A 20,673-nucleotide genomic window follows, 5' to 3' on the forward strand; every position below is an offset into this window, starting at 1 on the left:
ATCTTGGAACCCGGCAAGGGCTTCAGATTATTAATGGTACTAATTTTTAAATAAAAACAATTGGCTAAAATAATGAGATTTATCATAAAATAAGTGAACTGAAAGTCAATGTTAACTAGATATGTAGCTGTGAATAAGTCACAGCATTGTTCTAGCCCCCAGTTTGTGAGTGTTTTTAAGTTATACGATTAGGAGGATTCAATCTTTTGATTTATTTTTTTTAAACAAAAACTCTCATTGTTTTCTACTTTTTATTTGCGGAAGTAATTCACATTTATTGTAGCAGGTCCAGAAAATAAGCAGAAAGAAGAAAACAAGAATCCCCACAACTCCACCAGGAAGAGATGACACTGCTAACATTGTGGCACATGTCCTTCCTGTTGTCTATCGATTTAGACAGCCTGCTTACTTTTTTAACCTACTCTTTAAATAAAAATGAAATCATAATAAACAGCTCTGTGAGCTCAGGTTTTTATTTACTGTAACAAATATTTTTGATATTTTTTTCAATTTCATATTTATGAGCTGAAGAATATTCTATTCTGTGAATGTACCATAATTCATTTAACCAATTCCCCCTTCGTTAGGTTGTTTCTAATTTTTTGCTCCTATAAACTACATCGCAATAGACATCTTTGCAGAGAAAGTTTTGCATACCCTGTGGTATATTTCCCCTTATTGCTTTCAACGTTAAACTTTTTCATATGGTTAACAGTCATTCCATGTTAGACCAATAGAGGGCATTTTAGGCTTGCCTCCTCAGGGTAAGGCCATAAAGCCATTTCTACAGCATATAACAAAAATAGTGGTTTTATTGTGAAAAATGATTCAATTTTAGATCTTCAGTAATAATCAATAAACCCCAAAGGGAGAGTCAAAGTCATTTATTTTCATGTCTAACAAGACCCCCCCCGCCCCCCCCCCCCCCACACTACTCAATGAATTGCTTTGTTAGGACTTAAACCCAAAGTGAATAAAAATGATCTCTTTTGCCCAATTCAGAATAACTAAGGAAGTGCTTTATGCGAAGGCCTAAAGTGCCTGCAGAGGACTGTGTTGAGTGGTGACAAAGGGAACTCAATGTGAAAGCACCTACCTTGCCGGAGAAAAGCCCAGAATCCATAGCTCCCTGGAAATGCAGACTTGGGGGTAACACTAAATGGAGTCTTGCCTAGGCCATTATGTGTCTATCACCTACCAGCCAGGCTTTATAGGCCTTGTTGGAGCTTGAAATAATTGTTTCATGTGCATTTTTCTTGATTTTCACCAAGACAATAAATTCCCAAGCACAGTGATCTGCCTACACTATTTGGCACACCCACTCTTAATTACACCTACCAGGTTACTAAGTACAAGGGAGGTACTTAAACAGTTGTCACTCGATGCTCGTGACAATTTTCTTTTAGAGTGTAAATACAGATGATGATTGAGAGGTAGTGGTTAAGGGTGTAGGCCCTGGAACCAGGTTGCTAGTATTTGTTTCCTGACTCTCTCACTTATTAGCTGCACTAGGCGCTTCACCTCCCTCAGCCAGTGTTTGTAAAATTATCTCATATGGTAATTATGAGAATTAAATGAGTTTAAACATGTACAGAGGTTATCACAGGGCCTGCACCATGAGACGCTCTTGATAAATGTTACCAGAATGGTTACTTGACTGGTTACTAAGATTCCCCCCTCATTTTAAAAGTCTATGATTCCCACTGGCTGATGCTCTCTCCAAGCTTCTGCCATGGCCACTAAGGACACCGGCTTCTCCCTGGCTCCCCAGGTTCACTGCTGGCTGTGGCCATGGCTATGGTGGCTCCAGGAAGCCCTCCCATAGTCACCGGTCACACGTCCACCCTGATCCTTCACCCAGGTACCTCCTTTTAAAATTTTACTCCGGCCATCTTGCATTTGTTCAACAGCAGTTCAAATTGATTCCATCAAATCACATTTCACAAATACAGGCAACTTCAGGAAGGTGGTCGAAGATGTCATGTGGCACAGATGCCTTTCTTCACAGGGCTTAAAGGAAATAAAGCTTTGTGAGAGAAGGAATGCCAATAAGGATGGGGGTACCACAGCGTGTGCTTCTCCAGGCTAGCTGTATAGTGGTGTCCTTTTCCCGAATCAACCATTCTGTGCAGTGGTTCTCTGTCCTCTTCCTGTTCCAATATACTCCCACCCGTGCAAAGTGGACAGGTGTGGGAATAAAAAGCATATGTCCCTTAGAGGCAAGTATTGGAGTCAGGCTGGGTTAGTTGAATATGTCCTTCCCTCCCATTCCGATAGGCTCTATAGGAACATGTGACTTCTCCCCTACAAAGTCGGTGACATAAGACTGACACAGGAAATAAGCAAAAGGAAAGTGAAGCTAATGCTGATTTTTATTGCTATTTGGTGGTTGGAGCAGTTGAATAGCAAGAAATGGGACTTAAGCCAGCTGAGTCCTCAATGAGGCTGGCATTTCACAGGTAGAGGGGTGAGGAGTGGCTGATAGGCATCTGGAAGAAGCAGAAAATGAAGGGTATGTGAGGAGACAGGGAGGAAGTATACTGTACCCAGGGAGTAGTGAGGCTATATTGTGGAGGCAGAATAGTTTAGATGTAACGTGCTAGCATTAGAGAATCAAAGAAGGCGTTTGAACAAAGGAGTGACAGGAGGTAGTGCTGAACAAAGAATTGATCTGGCGGCAGTATTTATTTTAAACCAAAGGGGGCAGAGAATGCTGGAGCACAAAGGCAAGGTGGAAGAGATTGGCCTGCAACTCGATGGGGAGGAGGGCAGCAGCTGGATCTCGGCAGGAGTCTGGATTCTATTCTAAATGAAATGTAAGTGGGAGGGTCATGCCTAGATGTGCATTTTATTTTACTTCACTTTATTTTATTTTTGTTAATCTTCACCAGAGGATATTTTCCCATTGATTTTTTACGGAGAGTGGAAGAGAGAGGGAAAGACAGAGAAATATCAGTGTGAGAGAAACATATCGATTGGTTACCTCCTGCATGTGCCCCAACCAGGGGCCTGGGCCAAGTAGCAGCCTGCAACCAAGGTATGTGCCCCTGACTGGAATCGAACCCGGGTCCCTTTGGGCTGCAGGGCAAGGCTCTATCCATTGAGCCAAACCACCTAGGGCTAGATGTGCATTTTAAAACTTACTCTGCCTTGTGCTGAATAGAATTTGAGGGGGCAAGAGGAGGGATAGGGTGTTGGTTAGGAGGCTGTACACAGCAATAGCCTAGGTGATAGATGGTGATAGATGAGGGTGGGGCAGTGCAGTTGAAGGGAAAAGGATGGATTCAAGAAATATTTTGAAGGTGCTGAACAATGAATTGGCCTGGCAGAAGTATTCACTTTAAACTGAATCAAAGATCTTGTAATGAAAATATGTAAACTGCCAGGATGCTTCACACTTAAAGCTTTTATTTTGAAAAATAAAATACAAAAGTCATTACATTGTAAATGTATACAGGAATCCCTCAACTTCTCAGAAACAATACAATTTAAATAATTAAGATATTTAGTATTATCCACATCAATAAACAGGTACGAGTATTCTACAAAACCAAGAGAAACTGACCAATTTTACTTACAGAATGCCAATTTTAAACCCTCCCCTTTAAAACAAAGTTTGGAATATGGTAAGAAAAGATAAGGACCAGAGCAGTTTTAACAGAAAGCGCACGTCCCTTCGGGGCTCCTAATCCGCTGGGTTGTGCATGCAATAGAATCAAGAGCGCTGTGCTCAGGGCACAGATCACTCAGGAAGGCCCAAATGTGTTCTTCATCCCACCCACTCAGTGGGAGGAGTCTGACAAATGAACAGGAGATGCGGGCCATGGTATGTACACTCCCTGGATCTCAGCAGGTGACAGCCAGTTCTAGATGAAAAGGCATCAGTCTTCCCTAGGGGAAACAAAAGGAATTCGGTTACAGGTGTTGAGTCTCAGTTCCTTCTTCCCCTGGACCACATGGCCTCCTTCCCAGTTGTGGGCCTGACATGAGCCAGGTAGATGGGCAGGAGGATCAACAATTCCGAGAACAGTTAACTTGAGGACCACGGGAGAGGCACGCTCTCCCTCCATCTGGGATGCATGGAGATGCCTGGCAGGAGCTCCCATGTGCAAAACAGGCAGATGGCAGGCAAAACAAGGGCTGCTCCTGCCTATTTCTAAATGACTGCAACTGGCATAGCAACTGAAGCTACTGCGGGGGCACTGGTAGGGCCGTCAAATGTCTAGAGGTCCAACATGCTGACTCTTCTTTTGAGAAAGTGGATGCTAAGGAAGGTTTAGATAACACAGCAACTGTCATTCAAATGACAAAGGATCCGAAAGACAAGAAGACAGACTGGTATCTGTCCTGAGATGCTCTGTTGTCTTCCTAGCTTCTCCGGAGTCCTTCCCTCAATGCATGTGGGCACTTACAGGCCTCAATTGGCAAACAAGAATGAAATGCTAGTGTCAACTTGACATGGCATTATGTCTTGTAAAACAAACACTATACTTTCAGGGATCATGTCTGTACTTTGTTACTAGAGAAGTTTGTCTGGATGTGTCTTGTGAGACAGCCGTCAATAAATAAAGCCGTATGTGGTGTGTGTGTGTGTGTGTGTGTGTGTGTGTGTGTCTGTGTGTTGGGGAGGGGATTTATAACTTTTGAAAGTATTTTGGATAAACAAAATTATCCAAGGCCTGATAACAGCTGTTGGATATGCATACCCATAGAGTATAAGTCTAACATTTAGTATTTGCTCCTTAGCAAAAGGACAAACATAAATCCTAAAACCTATTCATGTTACTGGCTCATTGCCATCCGTGATTTTGACATGGCATAGCAGTATTCATGTGCTTATACTATCTATAATCCACAAACACACCGCAAGTCATACAAATCTCCTATTCAAATTATTCAAGCTCAATTTTCTCATCAGTACAACAGGAATAATACTACCTACTTGCCAGAGTGCCTTGACACTTGAATGAACTCATTCAAATACATACATATATTTATCATAGATGTTGTTTCACATATTATATATTATACTAGAGGCCCGGTGCATGGATTTGTCCAGGGCGTGTCCAGCCTGTCTTGCCCAGTCTTGATCGGCCAGACCCCAGCAGCAAGCTAACCTACCTGCCAGAGCGTCTGCCCCCTGGTGGTCTGTGTGCATCATAGCGACTGGTTGAATGGTGGAACAAACAGTCGGACACTTAGCATATTAGGCTTTTATTATATAGGATACCATATAATATATATCATTTATATACTATATGTAAAATGCTTAGCATTTTATGCTTGGTATGGAGTATGCACTCAATACATGGCTATTATATAAAATAAAAATAAAACAGCAAGCAAAAATCAAATTTTCAAAAAGCTTTTCAAGTTCCAAATGATCTAAGGCAGTGGTTCTCAACCTTCTGGCCCTTTAAATACAGTTTCTCATGTTGTGACTCAACCATAAAATTATTTTCATTGCGCCCTAACTGGTTTGGCTCAGTGGATAGAGCGTCGGTCTGCAGACTGAAAGGTCCCAGGTTTGATTCCGGTCAACGGCATGTACCTTGGTTGCGGGCACATCCCCAGTAGGAGGTGTGCAGGAGGCAGCTGATCGATGTTTCTAACTCTCTATCCCTCTCCCTTCCTCTCTGTAAAAAATCAATAAAATATATATATTTTTAAAAATTATTTTCATTGCTACTTCATAACTGTAATGTTGCTACTGTTATGAATCGTAATGTAAATATTTGATATGAAGGATGGTCTTAGGCGACCCCTGTGAAAGGGTCGTTTGACTTCCAAAAGGGTCGCGACCTACAGGTTGAGAACCGCTGATCTAAGGCATCACCACATCATTCAGAGCAAAATAGGATCTTCAGCAAGTGTGGGAGAGGGGGATAAGCTCTGAGTGGCTCCATCAGGGGGTCTGGGTCCAGAATCCAGCTTTGCCACTAAGTGGCTGGTGACCCTGGACACGCCCCTGGTGATTACTCATTTATAAAGGGGGCGTATAAGGCCTGCTGGCCTAGCCCAAACTGCAGTCCTTGGCTACCGTGAGACAATGCAAGTTGCAAACATGAGACTCATAATACATTAAAATCAGCAAGGGCAGACTTGACAAACAAACCAACTAGCCCTCCCAAATATCAGTACAAAAGTATGTGCATGTCAGAACAGAGAGAAAGCAGGGTGGAGAGAGAAGCGCTGGGTTCTTCAGCCCTGGGTTCTCCGACCTGGGATGTGCCCTTGACAAATCACCTACTCTCTCTAGGGTCAGTTGCCTTACCAGCAAACAGATGGTTGAGGTTGATGTTCTCCAGGTTTCTTTCAGCTAAAATATCTTATTATTTATCATGTTGAATATAACAACACTGTTATTTTGCTTACTATGTATCGGGCTTTTTGCAGACATTATTATGGTTAATTCTTACTACCACTCTCTTGTTAATATTGTCATTTTACAGATGAGGAACTAAGAAACAGAGAAGTTGAGTAATTTGCTCAGTGTCACAAAGAGCCAAGATTCCAGCCCAGGCCAACCGAATCCAGAGCTGTGCTCTCCACCCTGGCCACCCTGCCCTCCTACAAGAGCCTAAGCAGGGAAACCCAAAGACCAGCCATGTCCCCCAAACCTCACCTTAGGATGTAAGAGGCTCCTGGCTCTGCTACTCCCCCTGCTCAGTCTGTCAAAAAAAGCAAAAGCTGTTTTAAAGTCCTCAGAGTTGGTCGGCATGAGTAATGACAGCTCCGGTCAAAATACCAGGTGTAGCTTGCAGGCTCTGATTAGACTTTCTACTGAACTCAGTCTGCGACTGCTGTATAATAAATAATTTCACTGGCCTTTGTCCCTGGTTCCTGATGGGGAGATTAACTCCTTGAAATTCCTGTGAAACAGAAGTGTATTTACGAGCCCCTTGGATCACACCTGAGTTTACCCTAAGAGATGAGATGACTCAGAATGGGGGCTGCTCACCAGAAACAGCAACCCTGTATTTAGAGGGCTGGGGCTTTCAGCCAGCCCAACCTCTGGATAGGGGACGTTGGCTGGGGATTGAGCTCAATCACATGGCCAAGGATCCAATCAATCATGCCTATGCGATTAGAACCCAAGATGCCAGAGTTCAGTGGAGCTTCCTGGTTGGCGAACACTCGGATGTGTGGGAGGAAGTATCCCGATTCCAAGGCGCAGAAACTGTGTTTGAGACCCTCCCTGACTCTGTCCAGTGGCTCTTCCTGTGGCTGGTCCTGATTGTATCCTTTATAAATATAAAAGTGTAATCACAAGTATAAAGCCTTCCTGAGTTCTGCGAGCCATTCTAGCTAAGTTCAAGGGTGAGGGTTCAGTGGGCTCCAGTGTTCCCATTTACCAGAAGTTAAGCAAAGTCTTTTATAGGCCCTTTTCTAAGTATGTGTGTGATGCAATAAATGAAACTATCAGAGTAAGGGGATTGAAGTGCTGGATATACCTTTAAAAGTATTTTTCTTATTGATTTGTAGAAATTATCTATATTCCACAGATAAGTCATTTGTTTCAAATATTTCTCCCACTTATTTTACTCCCTCTATGATGCTTTCTGATAAGTAAACATTCTCAATTTTAATGTAGTCCAACTTAGCCATTTTAAAATTAATGATTAGTATTTTCAATGACTTGTTTAAGAAATCCTTCCCTCTTTTTTTTCTTTATCGATTAAGGTATTAAATATGTGTCCTTATTCCCCCATTGCTCCCCCACCTCCCCCACTCATGCCCTCACCCACCCTGGTGTCTGTGTCCATTGGTTAGGCTTATATGCATGCATATAAGTCCTTTGGTTGATCTCTCCCCTTTACCCCCACCCTCCCCTACCTTCCCTCTGAGGTTTGACAGTCTGATCGATGCTTCTCTGTCTCTGGATCTGTTTTGTTGATCAGTTTATGTTGTTCATTATATTCCACAAATGACTGAGATCATGTGATATTTATCCTTCTCTGACTGGCTTATTTCACTTAGCATAATGCTCTCCAGTTCCATCCATGCTGTTGCAAATGGTAAGATTTCCTTCTTTTTTACAGCAGTGTAGTATTCCATTGTGTAGATGTACCAGTTTTTTTAAATCCTCCCCTCTTGAGGTCATAATATTCTCCTCTCTTGTCTCCTAAAAACTTTATTATTTTGCCTTTCACATTTAAGTCTATAACCCACCTAGAAATGATTTTTGTGTATGCTGTGAAGCAGGGGTGTCCCTTTAGTTTTAGTCTTAAATACCCTTTCTTGACTCCTTCAGACTTATTATGCAAAAGAGCCTTAAAATTTGACATTCCTTCAAGACTCTGAATCTTGGATTATTCTCTGGCTCCAAACGCCATAGTCTGTGAATGAGTGACAGCTTGTTCATGAATTCACCCAGGTTTCTGGGAATTCATGCCCCGCCAAGGCTCAGGGCTTGCAACTCCTTGTATGCAAAAGTCTATCAGAGTTTTTTGGATAGATCAGGAGATCCTTGAGAAGATTTAAAAATGTTTAAATGTTTTCAACTATAGTTGATATACAATATTATATTAGTGTCAGGTGTATAACATAGTGATTAGGCATTTATATAATTTACAAAGTGATCACCCCAATAAGTCTAAGTACCCATCTGACACCCTATATAGTTAATAAAAATATTGACTAAATTCCTTATGCTGTACTTTACATCTCTGTGATTGTTTTCATAATGGGCCTGGAGCAGATACACAAGGCAGGCCCCTTATATGTGGAACACTGTGTGGGCTGGAAGACCTCAAGCAATCGGATTTTAGTTACTAATAAAGTATTTCCCTAGTTTTGGAGGATAGTGAGCTCTCTGAAATTAAGACTGCATTAAATTACTGTTAAAACCAACAGTTACCAGAGGCCAATCTTTCTACTACATGCACATATTATCTTTAAAAAGATCACTTCAATGCAAGAGCCCATCTATATACATCAAGAGGGAAAACAGATACTGTACCTGAGGTTTTTCTTTAAGAAATTCAGGTAGCTGAAATTCTCCTTTATAGACCTGGAAAAAGAAAGCAAACAGGTACCGTCATCATCACTTCCGAGTGCTTGCAGTACCTGATGGTGGGTGGGCTTACTGCTTCAGTCTTGGTGAGTTTAAAATTGGAGGGAAGGAAGCCTGCCAGTTCAAGAGCAGCCAGGGTTGAAGGAGTGAGTGAAACGCATTCACTCTGATCCCACCTGCTCCACATTTGTTCCAGTGCTTCCAAAAGCGGGCTGGCTGGGAGAGGGCTCAGAGTATCGGAAGAAGAAAAAACAACATCCCAACACCCCAAGTTCTAATCATTTTAGCTGAAAGAGAAACAAGCCCTAGCGCTTCTCTCTCAAGCAACCAACACAGAATTCCCACAATCTAGGAATAGGTTCCACCTGATTTCCTTTTGAACTCTCCAACCTTAAAACCCTGGATTTAATCCAACCTTTCTTAATGTACCCAAGATTCCCATAATAATTTAAATATTAGATGATTCTTAAAATGATACTTTTAAGCTCATAAAATCTTATGATAATTATTATTTTTTAAATCCCAAACTAGTCACACAGCATTACGATGTGATTGATTGATTGACTGATTGATTTTAATCCTCACCTAAGGATAATGCTTATTGATTTTTAGAGAGAGAGGAAGGGAGAGAAATACATCAATGTGAGAGAGAAGCATCAATCAGTTGCCTTCCATACATGCCCTGACCGGGGATTGAACCCACAACCCAGGTATGTGCTCTAACTGGGCATTGAACCTGTGACCCTTTTGGTGCATGGGACGATGCTCCAACCAGCTAAACCATCCGACCAGGGCAATCTTATAACTAAAAATTTACTCTTTTCTATATGTAAAATTATGTTTCTAATGCCAGTGATTAGGAAATACTTTTTAAAAATAATACCATTTACACTAATATTAAAAAACCCCACACCAAATACCTGAGAATAAATCTAATAAAAGATGTATAAGACAAGACCAAATAAATAGAGAGACATACTATTTTCTGGGACTGGGGAAGGGGTAATTTGAAGCTGATTATAGAAGTTATATGGAAATGCATAAGACCAAAACTACTCAAGGTAATCTTAAAAAAAAGAACAAAATGGGAGGGGCTTATTCTACCAGATATTAAGACATTATTATACAGCTATAATTAAGCTATATTATCTATAATAATAAAAGTGTACTATGCTAATTAGACCGGACAGCCGAACGACCTTCTGGACGAAGCCGGGGCTGCGAGGGCTGAGCCCCTTGCACTAATTTTGTGCATCGGGCCTCTAGTATAGATATATAATTCAGACAGTTAAGTTTTGGTACTGACAAAAAGAACACTTTCTACTGACAAAGCAATTCCTATTTAGTCAAGAAACCAAGTCCTGCATTGCTTACAAAAACAGCAAAGTTAGGAATGGAATTTCCTTTGGCGACAAGAAACAGTGTTCTGGACATACTACTCCTTGGCACTAAGGACTGAAGATTTTGTCTGACAGCGATGAATTAGGTACTCAGAATCCACACCTCTCTACAGAGCCCCCGCCCACCTCAAGCACTGAAGAAGTGACAGGAAGACAAAAGTAGGCGTTTGATTTGGAGGGTGCACTGGAAATAAAAATGAAAAGAACAGCAGCTAAACTTTACTACTTTCTCTGCACCAGGTTAGTGTTAAGTAAGGGCTTCATATGTACTATCTTGTGGAACTCCACAATCTCTGGAGGGAGGTATTATCTTTTTAGGGAGAAAGGCACAGAGAAGTTAAGTAATTTGTCCAGTGCAGGGAAATGGGAAGCTACGAAGCACCATCCTCAGACTTCCGTTGCTCTGTTTACCTTAGACTGAAGTATGGAGGCTACAGCAATAATCCAGACGAGAAAGGATGGCAAGGAGGGTGGCAGTGGAGGTGGTGAGGCGTGGTAGGTTTGTGGATTTGTTTTTCTAATTACATGTAGACTTCTTAACAGACTGGATACGGGATGTGACAGAGCAGAGGAGAGTCAAGGATGACTCCAAGGTTTTTGGCCTAAGCAACTACCAACTGGAAATATGCAGCTGACATCAACTCAGGAAAGATTCTGTGTTTAGTAGATTTTTGGAAGATCATTAGTTCAGTTTTGGATACGTTAAGTTTGAGATGTCTATTAGCCAATGAATGAAAATATCAAGTAGTCAGTTGGATGTACAATTCTGGAGTTCATGGAAGAGGTCTGAGCTGGGATATATAAATTTGAGAAGCATTAACTTAGAGATGCTAGGTGAAGCCTCAATACCTGATGAGGTAACCCAGGGGGGCTCATGGTAGATAGAGAAGAGCAGAGGACTTAAGACTGACATATTGGGACATTCTAACATTTAAAAGTCAGGGAGAAGAAGAACCAACAAAGACGACTAAGAAGATATCAATGACATAGGAAAAAAAATATATTTTAAGTCGTGTCCTAGAAGCCAAGTGAAAGAAACATATCAAGGAGGGAGTAATCGCCTTAGCTGGTTTGGCTCAGTGGATAGAGCACTGGCCTGTGGACTGAAGGGTCCCAGGTTTGATTCCGGTCAAGGGCACATGCCTGGGGTTGTGGGCTCGATCCCCAGTAGGGGCTGTGCAGGAGGCAGCCGATCAATGATTCCCTCTCATCATTAATGTTTCTATCTCACTCTCACTCTCCTTTTCTTTCTGAAATCAATAAAAAAATGAAAAAATAAACTCATTAAAAAAAGGAAGGAGTAATCAATTGTATCAAAAGATACTGGGAGGTAAAAAAAAAAATGACCACTGGGTTTAATAACATGAAGGTCAGTGTGACCTTGACAATGTAAATTAAGTAGCCTGGTAGTTATGAAATTCTGAATGTATGACAGAATAAAGGAGAAGGAATTGGAGACAGGGAGTAAAGAAAACTTGAGCGTGTTTTTTTTAAAGGAGAACACTAAGAATTTTTCCCTCAAGTCTTACTCTTTTTTATTTTTATTGATTTCAGAGAGGAAAGGAGAGGGAGAGAGGGATAGAAACATCAGTGATAAGAGAGAATCACTGATTGGTTGCCTCCTGCAAACCCCAGACTGGGGATTGAGCCCATAGCCTGGGCATGTGCCCTGATCGGGAATCGAACCGTGATTTCCTGGTTCACAGGTCGACACTCAACTGCTGAGCCAAGCTGGCCAGGCTGAGTTTTGATGTAAAGGGCAGCAAAGAAATGGAATTCTGTGTGTGCATGTGTGTATATTAAGCTAAAAAAAAAAACCCCACTAAGGGCATATTTGTTTATTGATGGGAAAGATCCTACTGGAGAGCAAAATCTGATGATGCAGAAGACATGGTGAAATGGGCTTGGGGATACATGGGGGAAACATCTTCAGACTGGAGCATGGATGTTCACTTCTGTTACACAGACTTCCTATTATAATAGACTAGAGGCCTGGTGCACGAATTTGTGCATGGGTGGGGTACGGGCTGGGCCAGCTGGGGGGAGGGGCCAAGGGAGGTTGGCTAGCCAGTCCTGCCGCCTGGTAAAACTCCTGGTAGAGGGGACAATTTGCATATTAGCTTTTTATTAATAGGATGAGGATATCAGGTCTGAATCACTTCCTTTCCTCTAGCTTCTCAAAAATTACACAATAGCCCTGACCGGTGTGGCTCCGTTGGTTGGAGCATTGTCCTGTACACTGAAATGTGGGTTCGATTCCCAGTCAGGGCACATACCCAGATCCAAGTTGTATTGCTGGTTGGGGTGTGTATGGGAGGCAACTGATTGATGTTTCCCTCTCACATCAATGTTTCTCTCTCTCTCCCCCCCTCTCTCTAAAATCAATAAGCATATTTTAAGGTGAGCATTAAAAGGAAGTACACAACACTTTTTTGTTAAAAACACATTCTGTACATTTTCATTATTATTACAATATAAATATTTATATAAAGTGAAAGTATAAATATCACACATTTACTTCTTTTACACAACTTGTGTGTATTTTAGCTGGGGTTAATAATTGCCTCATACAGTTTTACATTAATAGAATATTTTTAGAGCAGTTTTAGGTTTACGAAAAAATTGAGCAGAAAGTAGAGTCCCCATATACTTCCTCTCTCTCTTCTACAGTTTCCCATATTATTAATTGCATTACTGTAGTACATATGCTACAGTTAATGAATCAGTATTAATATGCTGCAATTAATAAAAGTCTTTAGTTTGCACTAGTGTTCGCTATTTGTGCTGTACTTTCTGTGTACTCACCATGACAGTAGAATACAGAATAGTTCCACTGGCATAAATCTCTCCTGTGTACCACCACCTGTTCATCTCCTCTGGTCTCAACTTTTTTACTGTCTCCATAGTTTTGCCTTTTTTATAATGTCATACAGTTGGAATCATACAGTATGCAGCCTTTTCAGATTGGCTTTTTTCACTTAGCAATTTTTTATTAGTGCTATCATGGTATATCTTTATTTACCCCTATATTTATATTTATATTTATATTTATATTTATATTTATTAATTTTAGAGAAAGAGAGGAAGGGAGAAGGAGAGAGAAACATCAAAAGGTTGCCTCCCGTTCACACCCCAACGGGGGACCAAACCTGCAACCCAGGCATGAGCCTCCCTCCTAGGAAGATCCTTGTGAGTACACTGGGCCCACCCAGATAATACTGGATCATTTCATTTTAAATTTCTTAATCACATCTGTAAAGTCCCCTCTGCCATTTAATGTAACGAATTCACAGATTCCAGAGATTAGGACATGGAAATCTTTAGGGGGCATTACTCAGTCTGCCACGTGTAAGCAATGTATGACTAATGCATTATACTTAGAATTTTTATAGTTTACAAACAGAAACATAGGGATGAACAAAGTGCTACAGAAATGAAAGTTGTATAGCCTTATACACAATCAAAAAGCTGACGAAGCATAATATTTACAACCTTCAAAAAATTCGACAGCAGCAGCAGCAACAAAACATCTGTGCATGCATGTTCATACAGAGAGATAGATGAAGAGATGAAGCAAACATGGCAAAATTTTAACAACTAATGAATCATGTTAAAGGTATACAGATGTTCTTCAGATTTTTCTATAAATATGAAAAAGATGGGGAAAATCAGGGAGATAAAAACATTTTCAACACTACAAACATATTAATCTTACAAAGCTCACTGGAGTATATTATAAGAACTACATAATCTGTGAATGGGCTGAAATTTAGGATTAAACTCAGGGGTTGGCAGCCTAACTCTGTAAAAGACCAGAGAGTAAATATTTTAGGCTTTGTGGGTCCTACAGTCACTTTTCCAACTACTCAGCTCTGTAGTACAAAATCTGACATTAAGAAAATGTAAATAAATAAGCAGAGTATATTCTAATAAAACTTTATTTACAAAAACAAGTGGCAGGCCAGATTTGGCCTGCAGGGTATAAGTGCCAATCCTTAATTTAACTCAAAACATTCTTTCAAAATAAGAGAATTTTAAACAATCTCCAGAAACATGTACTAATGATTATACTATGTATTAAGGATTCATTCCAAAGGTTAAAAGATTAGTCTCATAACGCCTAGTTGTAAATTCAAATTCCACTGTAAACTCAAATCTAACTTATTCCTCCTTCTTCTTTCTGTAAACTCACTATAAACTCTATAATATACTCCTCCCTCCCTCCCTTCCTTCTTCTTTCCAATTGTACTCAACTGCACAAAAATGGATTAATCATAATTCTTAGTTCATGACAAACTTTCACCACTGACCCATGCTTGGCCTGCTGCAGTTTGTTTTGTAATGTAATTCGTTATTTTTAATAAAGTATTAATCATTCCCCCTTAAGAAATTATGACTTGATAGTTTCACATGCAGAGAAAGCACATGATATGATAACACAGCAAGGAATCTAGGTTTTGAAATTTACATCTTCAGTCCCACTTGGCTCTTGTGGCCCACTGGAGACTCATTATCTCTAAAGCACAAGTATGAAATAGCTGATAACATGTATGTTTACATATTCACATTTGTCTAAAAATATTTTGGCAGCTTTGCAAATCTCCACCCGGGTTCTTGGAGAGTTCAATAGTCTTGTGCTGTCCAGAAACAACTGGGCGAATGTTACATTTCCTATATTAAGAAGAAAAATATTAATCAACTCAGAAGCATGGTAGTGTACTGAAACAATGTTTTCTTAAAAAAGAAATGTTTCAGTGTGTTGACTTTTGGGTGAAGTTGGATAAGATGGACTGGAATGTGAGTTGAATTGGGAACGTGTAGAAGCTGTGAACTAGAAACAGTTAACCGCACTCTATGTTCACCAAACTTCTTAAGGGGAGGGTCGGAGGATTCATCATTCTTGTATCTTGGACACAGGAAGAATAGACAATTGGCTGAAAAAAGAAATAAATGGGTGAGATCCTTCCATAATGGTCTCCATCAGTGAAGAGTTACTACTTTTCATCTTACTCACTCTTTTCTTTTTCTATAAAATAATTATTTCCAAGAGACTGCTAGAGACTCCATAATAAATCTTAATATATGCCATCAAGTTTCTGCTCAAAAGTACTATAAATTGAAATGCATGCTTAAAAAATTTTAAGAATTCTGAAATCTGTATCTTTTTCAACCCAATTTGGAAAAAGTATAAAACAGTAGAAAATGCTCTTGGGGAATAGTAATGTCGTGGCTGTGTTAAACAGAAATTCTACTAAGAAATAGTTAATTGATTATGAGGTCACTGGTCATTGAGTTCTAGTTAATGGCAACTATCTTTCCTCACTATAGCAACAACATTGCACTTAAAATTGTACACTGTGTTATAAACGTTTGAGATTATCTGTAATAAAGTGTTATAATTATGACATGCAAACAGATAAGATGAATTATTCAAATAGTTTAATTAAATCACTCACTCAACAATGAAGCCTTTTTTAAATTTTTATTTTTTAATTGTCATCCGAGAATATTTTTTTCCATTGATTTCTAGAGACAGTGGTAGGGAGGGAGGTCTGTGTGTATGTATGGGGGAGGGGGGAGAGAGAGAGAGACATTGATGTGAGAGAGACACATGGATTGATTGCCTCCTGCATGCACACCTACGAGGGCTGGGGAACTTGAAACCAAGGTATGTGCCCTTGACTGGGAATCGAACCTGCAACTTTTCGGTCTGCAGGCCCATGCTCTGACTACCGGGCCAAACCGCCCAGGGCAATGGAGACATTGTTTGATGCGCAGGCCCTGTGTCCAGAATTACAGGTCTCAACGAATATGTAAAGGAGTCATCTCTCAATCCAAATGATGAGGAATCCATTCCAGTCCAAGCCAAATGCCAGCCTGGTACCAGGACAGAGAAAATGAACAGGCACCATTAATGTATCCATTTATTTCTGTGTTTTCAAAGGAACTTCTTATTGCTTCGCTTAAAAAAACATTTTCGCTCAGCCAGTGTGGCTTAGCGGTTAAATATCGACCTAGGAATCAAGAGGTTGCCAGTTCAGCCCTGGCCGGCTTGGCTCAGTGGATAGAGCAACAGCCTGTGGACTGAAGGGTCCCAGGTTCGATTCCGGCCAAGGGCACATGCCTGGGTTGCAGGCTTGATCCCCAGTAAGGGGTGTGCAGGAGGCAGTCGATCAATGATTCTCTCTCATCATTGATGTTTCTATCTCCCTCTCCTTCTCCCTTCCTCTCTGAAATCAATAAAGAAATATATATATATATAACTTAAAAAAAAAAAAAGAGGTTGCTAGTTCGTTTCCCAGACAGGGCAAATGCCTGGGTTGCGGCCTTGATCCTCATGGGGGGGCAGGGGGCGCGGGCATGCAGGAGGCAGCCAATCAATGATTCTCTCTCATCATTGATATTTTTCTCTCTCTCCCTCTCCCTTCTTCTCTGAAATCAATAAAAATATATATATATTAAAAATTGGTAAGGTTATTGAAGATTATTATAACACAGTTAACCACCTTGACCTAATGTCATTATATAGCAATTGTAAGCAAAAAACTGCAGAATAAATATTCCTTTAAAGTAAATGAAAAAGACTTTTTGAAATTAACAATTTGTTGGGCCAAAGTTAATAAATTTAGCAAGTGTTTAACAATTTATTAGCAAGTGTTAACAAATTTCAAAAACCTAAAAAAAAACTAGCAATAGATTCTCTGGTACGGTGGTATGAAGGTAGAAATTAATTACAAAAAGATAACCAGAACATTCCTAAATGTTTGAAAATGAAGGAATAAACTAAATAGTCCATGGGAGCAAAAAAAAAAAAAAAAAAGAATGGAAATTACCACATATTTTTAACTAAAAACCAAAAAACATTACATATAAAAACATCTAAGATGTTAATACAGCCTTGGTAAAAGGGAATTTTATACCTTAAGTGAACATTTAAGAACAAAATAAGGGTGGGAACCAATGATCTAAGCATCCATCTCTGGAAGTTAAGATTAAGAGTAGCATATTAAACCCAAAACCATAAAAAAGAAGAAACAAGGTAGAAAACAGAAAAAATAGATAAAATCAACAAAGCCAAAAGATGATTTTAAAAATATAAAAAACTTTATAAACCTCAGGCAAAACTGATAAAAACAAACAAACAGTACATTAAAATAACCAATATAAGTGAAACAGGAATCATCATCACAGGCATTTAAAAGGTAATCTAGCCCTGGCCAGTTTGGCTCAGTGGTTGGAGTGTTGGCCCTCAGCCCTCGGACCAAAGGGTCGTGGATTTGATACCTGGTCAAGAGCAAGTACCTCGATTGCAGGTTCAATCCTGGGGTGTGAGCCGGAGGCCACCAATGAATGTGTCTCTTTCAAGTCAATGTTTCTCTCTCTCTCTCTCTCTTTCTCTCTCCCTCTCCCTCCCTCGACTCTCTCTAAAAATCAGTGGGAAAAATATCTTCACTCCTTGGGTGAGAATTTAAAAAATAATAAAAATAAAAGGTAATCTAGCAAATGATTTTTCAGATTTGCTCATCATCCTAAATAACCTATTTTAGTTTTGTTGATTCTATTTTTTCTATTATCTATTTCATTAATTCCTGCTCTAATCTTTATTATTTCCTTTCTTCTGCTCGCTTTGTGTATAGTTTTGTTCTTTTCCCAGTTCTTCAAGGTGTTACATTTTAGATCTTTCATTTTTTATAGAGATAAATGTACCTTTTACGCAGCTTTTTTTGCATCCTATATATTTTGGTATGTTGTGTTTTTGTTTTCATTCATCTTAAAGTATTTTCTAATTTCCCTAATGATTTCTTCTTTGGTTAAGAGTGTATTGTTTAATTTTCACATATTGAAAATTATCCAGTTTTCCTTCTGTTATTAATTTCTAACTTCATCCTGTTGTGGTTGGAGAAGATATTTTGTATGATTTAAATAATTTAAAATGTACTGAACATTATTTATGGCCTAACATATGGTCCATGCTGGAAAATGTTCCATGTGCTCTTGAGAAGAATGTGCTGTTATGGGGTGGAGTATTCTGTATAAGTCTGTTAGGTCTCAGTAGTTTATAGTGTTGTTCAAGTCCTGTTTTTCCTTATTGATGTGTCTAGATGGTTTATCTGAAATTGAAATCATGTCAGTGTTGCCCCGTATGTTTCGAGGGCTCTGCTCCTCGTATCTGCTCATTGGTTCAGAGATTATGTAAATACAGATGAGCACAGCCTTATCCCACCCCTACTCTACTTTCCTACTACTTAGCTTCTGCTATCAGGGAACAAGTTTGGACCGTAAGTTCAATTTTGGACATTGTTTGAGGTCCTCATGAACAGCTAGGTGGAGATATACAGAAGGTAGTTGGAAATTATGAGCCCGGGGCTCAGGAAAGAGACCCACTGAGAAATACAGATTTATGATCATCAGCAAATAGGCTGCCATCAAACTGAGTGGATCAGCTTGACTGAGGAGACTATAAAACAGAAGCCCTTTATCTGATGGGCTTCAGGGGCACCGATGAATCCACTGAAATTTTGTGTAAATTTTGTGTATATATGTGTCTATATTTCTGAGGTAGAGATCCATAGGTTTTATTGGATTCTCAAATAGGCCTATAAACCTAAAAATATTAAAAACCTAAGGAGGAGGGAGAAGACTAAAGATGCAATCTAAAGGGCACTATTTACCAAAATGTGCTACAATTAGAGACTGTGACGGGAAAGAGCATGGAATGTGTTAGCGTTTCATTTCCAATTTACCATCTGAGTCACAGTACCCATGAGCACATGATTTTTACTCAAAGCTGGGGAATATGTCCCCAAAATATGCTGTCTTAGACACCAGTACTTCTAGACTTGTACAAAATTGTACAAAAACCAGCACATATAGGTCTGGGGCTTTGGATCCTATATTCCCACACACAAAAAAAGGAATTTATTCCCACTTTCTACCCTATAAAGCGAACAATCTCGTCAGCTACTTTCTTTCTTTGGAGCCTATCTCATGTCATAGGTGACAATCAAAGATCACTTTTTAAGCATTACTTTATAAAACTTCATGATCATCAATGCTTTATATTTAAACATCTGTGTTTTTACAAGCAAAAAAAATTTTGAAAGCACACAGGATTTGGATTGCAAGAAGGCTATGAGATCCAAACCCACGAAACAAGAATGTCAGCTTGTATGCATTATCACAAAGTGCTCAAAAATGCAATTATAGTTCACACTTTATCTGTTTTCCCTCAAAATCATTTGTCACGTTAGAGATAGGAGGGCATGGGAAGGTTTTTCTTTTCAGTGTGCATTTTGAAGCCCTTTCAAAAGCCACAAATGTGTCTGAAACAAATTCTCTAGTCACATGGATTCAAGTCATAGCATTCTTCTCAAACTACCACTCAAGCAAGCCAAGAATAATCTAGCCAGCCAACTTGAATGTAGGAAAACTATAATGTCTACTGCCTGGGAAACCTCTAAATATCATTTACACATGCACATTGGTTTATAAAAACCATTTCAGTATTGTATAAAGGAAAAAGCTATGAATTACCAATTACTAAGAGATTATCAAGCACTATGATGAGAGATACTAGATTGATATGTAACTCATCTTTAGCAGAATGTAGTTCCCAAAACTTTAACGCATATAAAACTTTTTAAAAAACGTAAGAGATAGTTCATAAAAAGATATATACATATAGGTTAAATTAGAAAATGTTCAATTACATTAATAAGTGAAACCTATTAAAATTAGAAAAAATCTAAAATAAAATGATGTATATTATGCTGGTAGTTCAAAAGGTTTTTAAAAAATTATCAACATATATCAAACACCTTAAAAATATCAAGTACTTTGATCTGGTTTAATTCTACTCTCATTAGTCTCACCTAAAAAAACACACACAAAAAACTAAAATGTAGTATGTGTAAAGATGTTCATTGTAGCATGATTTGCCAAAGAGAAATTGTAAACAACAAAAGAAAAGTGGTAAAATGAATTCTAGAACATTCACCAGAGAAACATTTTATTTGCTCATTCATTTATTTACTATGTTTCAGAAAGGACTTAAGGTGGCTCATTGTAATGATATATTACATAACCATGAAAATTTATGTTTAAAAAGCATGTGCACAATGGGAAAATACTAATAAATATTAAGTGGAAAGGCTTGAATACAAAATCATGTGTATGCAAAGGTAAGCCTGCAAAATATGTAATCTTATCTCTGTTTACCAACATGTAGAGAAGGAAGGGAATCCATCAAAACAATAA

The 20,673-nt window shown here is 39.2% G+C and overlaps 1 protein-coding gene across 1 annotated transcript in view; it reads right to left on the minus strand.

Annotated features, from left to right (window-relative positions):
- Positions 1-3,397: 3,397 nt before the first annotated feature.
- The window catches only part of TPST1 (tyrosylprotein sulfotransferase 1), a 90,755-nt gene continuing 73,479 nt past the window's right edge, over positions 3,398-20,673 (minus strand). Inside the window, exons 4-6 of the mRNA XM_070412858.1 lie at positions 8,963-9,013; positions 6,626-6,671; positions 3,398-3,891 (exon numbers count right to left, since the gene is read on the minus strand). Of these exons, the coding sequence (XP_070268959.1) occupies positions 6,654-6,671; positions 8,963-9,013 (69 nt within the window). The 3' untranslated portion in view covers positions 3,398-3,891; positions 6,626-6,653. The remainder of the gene's footprint in view (positions 3,892-6,625; positions 6,672-8,962; positions 9,014-20,673) is intronic.

This window comes from Myotis yumanensis, unplaced genomic scaffold (genome assembly GCF_028538775.1).
Source record: "Myotis yumanensis isolate MYYU_CA2020_CCGP unplaced genomic scaffold, mMyoYum1.0.hap1 SCAF_4, whole genome shotgun sequence".
Classification (NCBI taxonomy): domain Eukaryota; kingdom Metazoa; phylum Chordata; class Mammalia; order Chiroptera; family Vespertilionidae; genus Myotis; species Myotis yumanensis.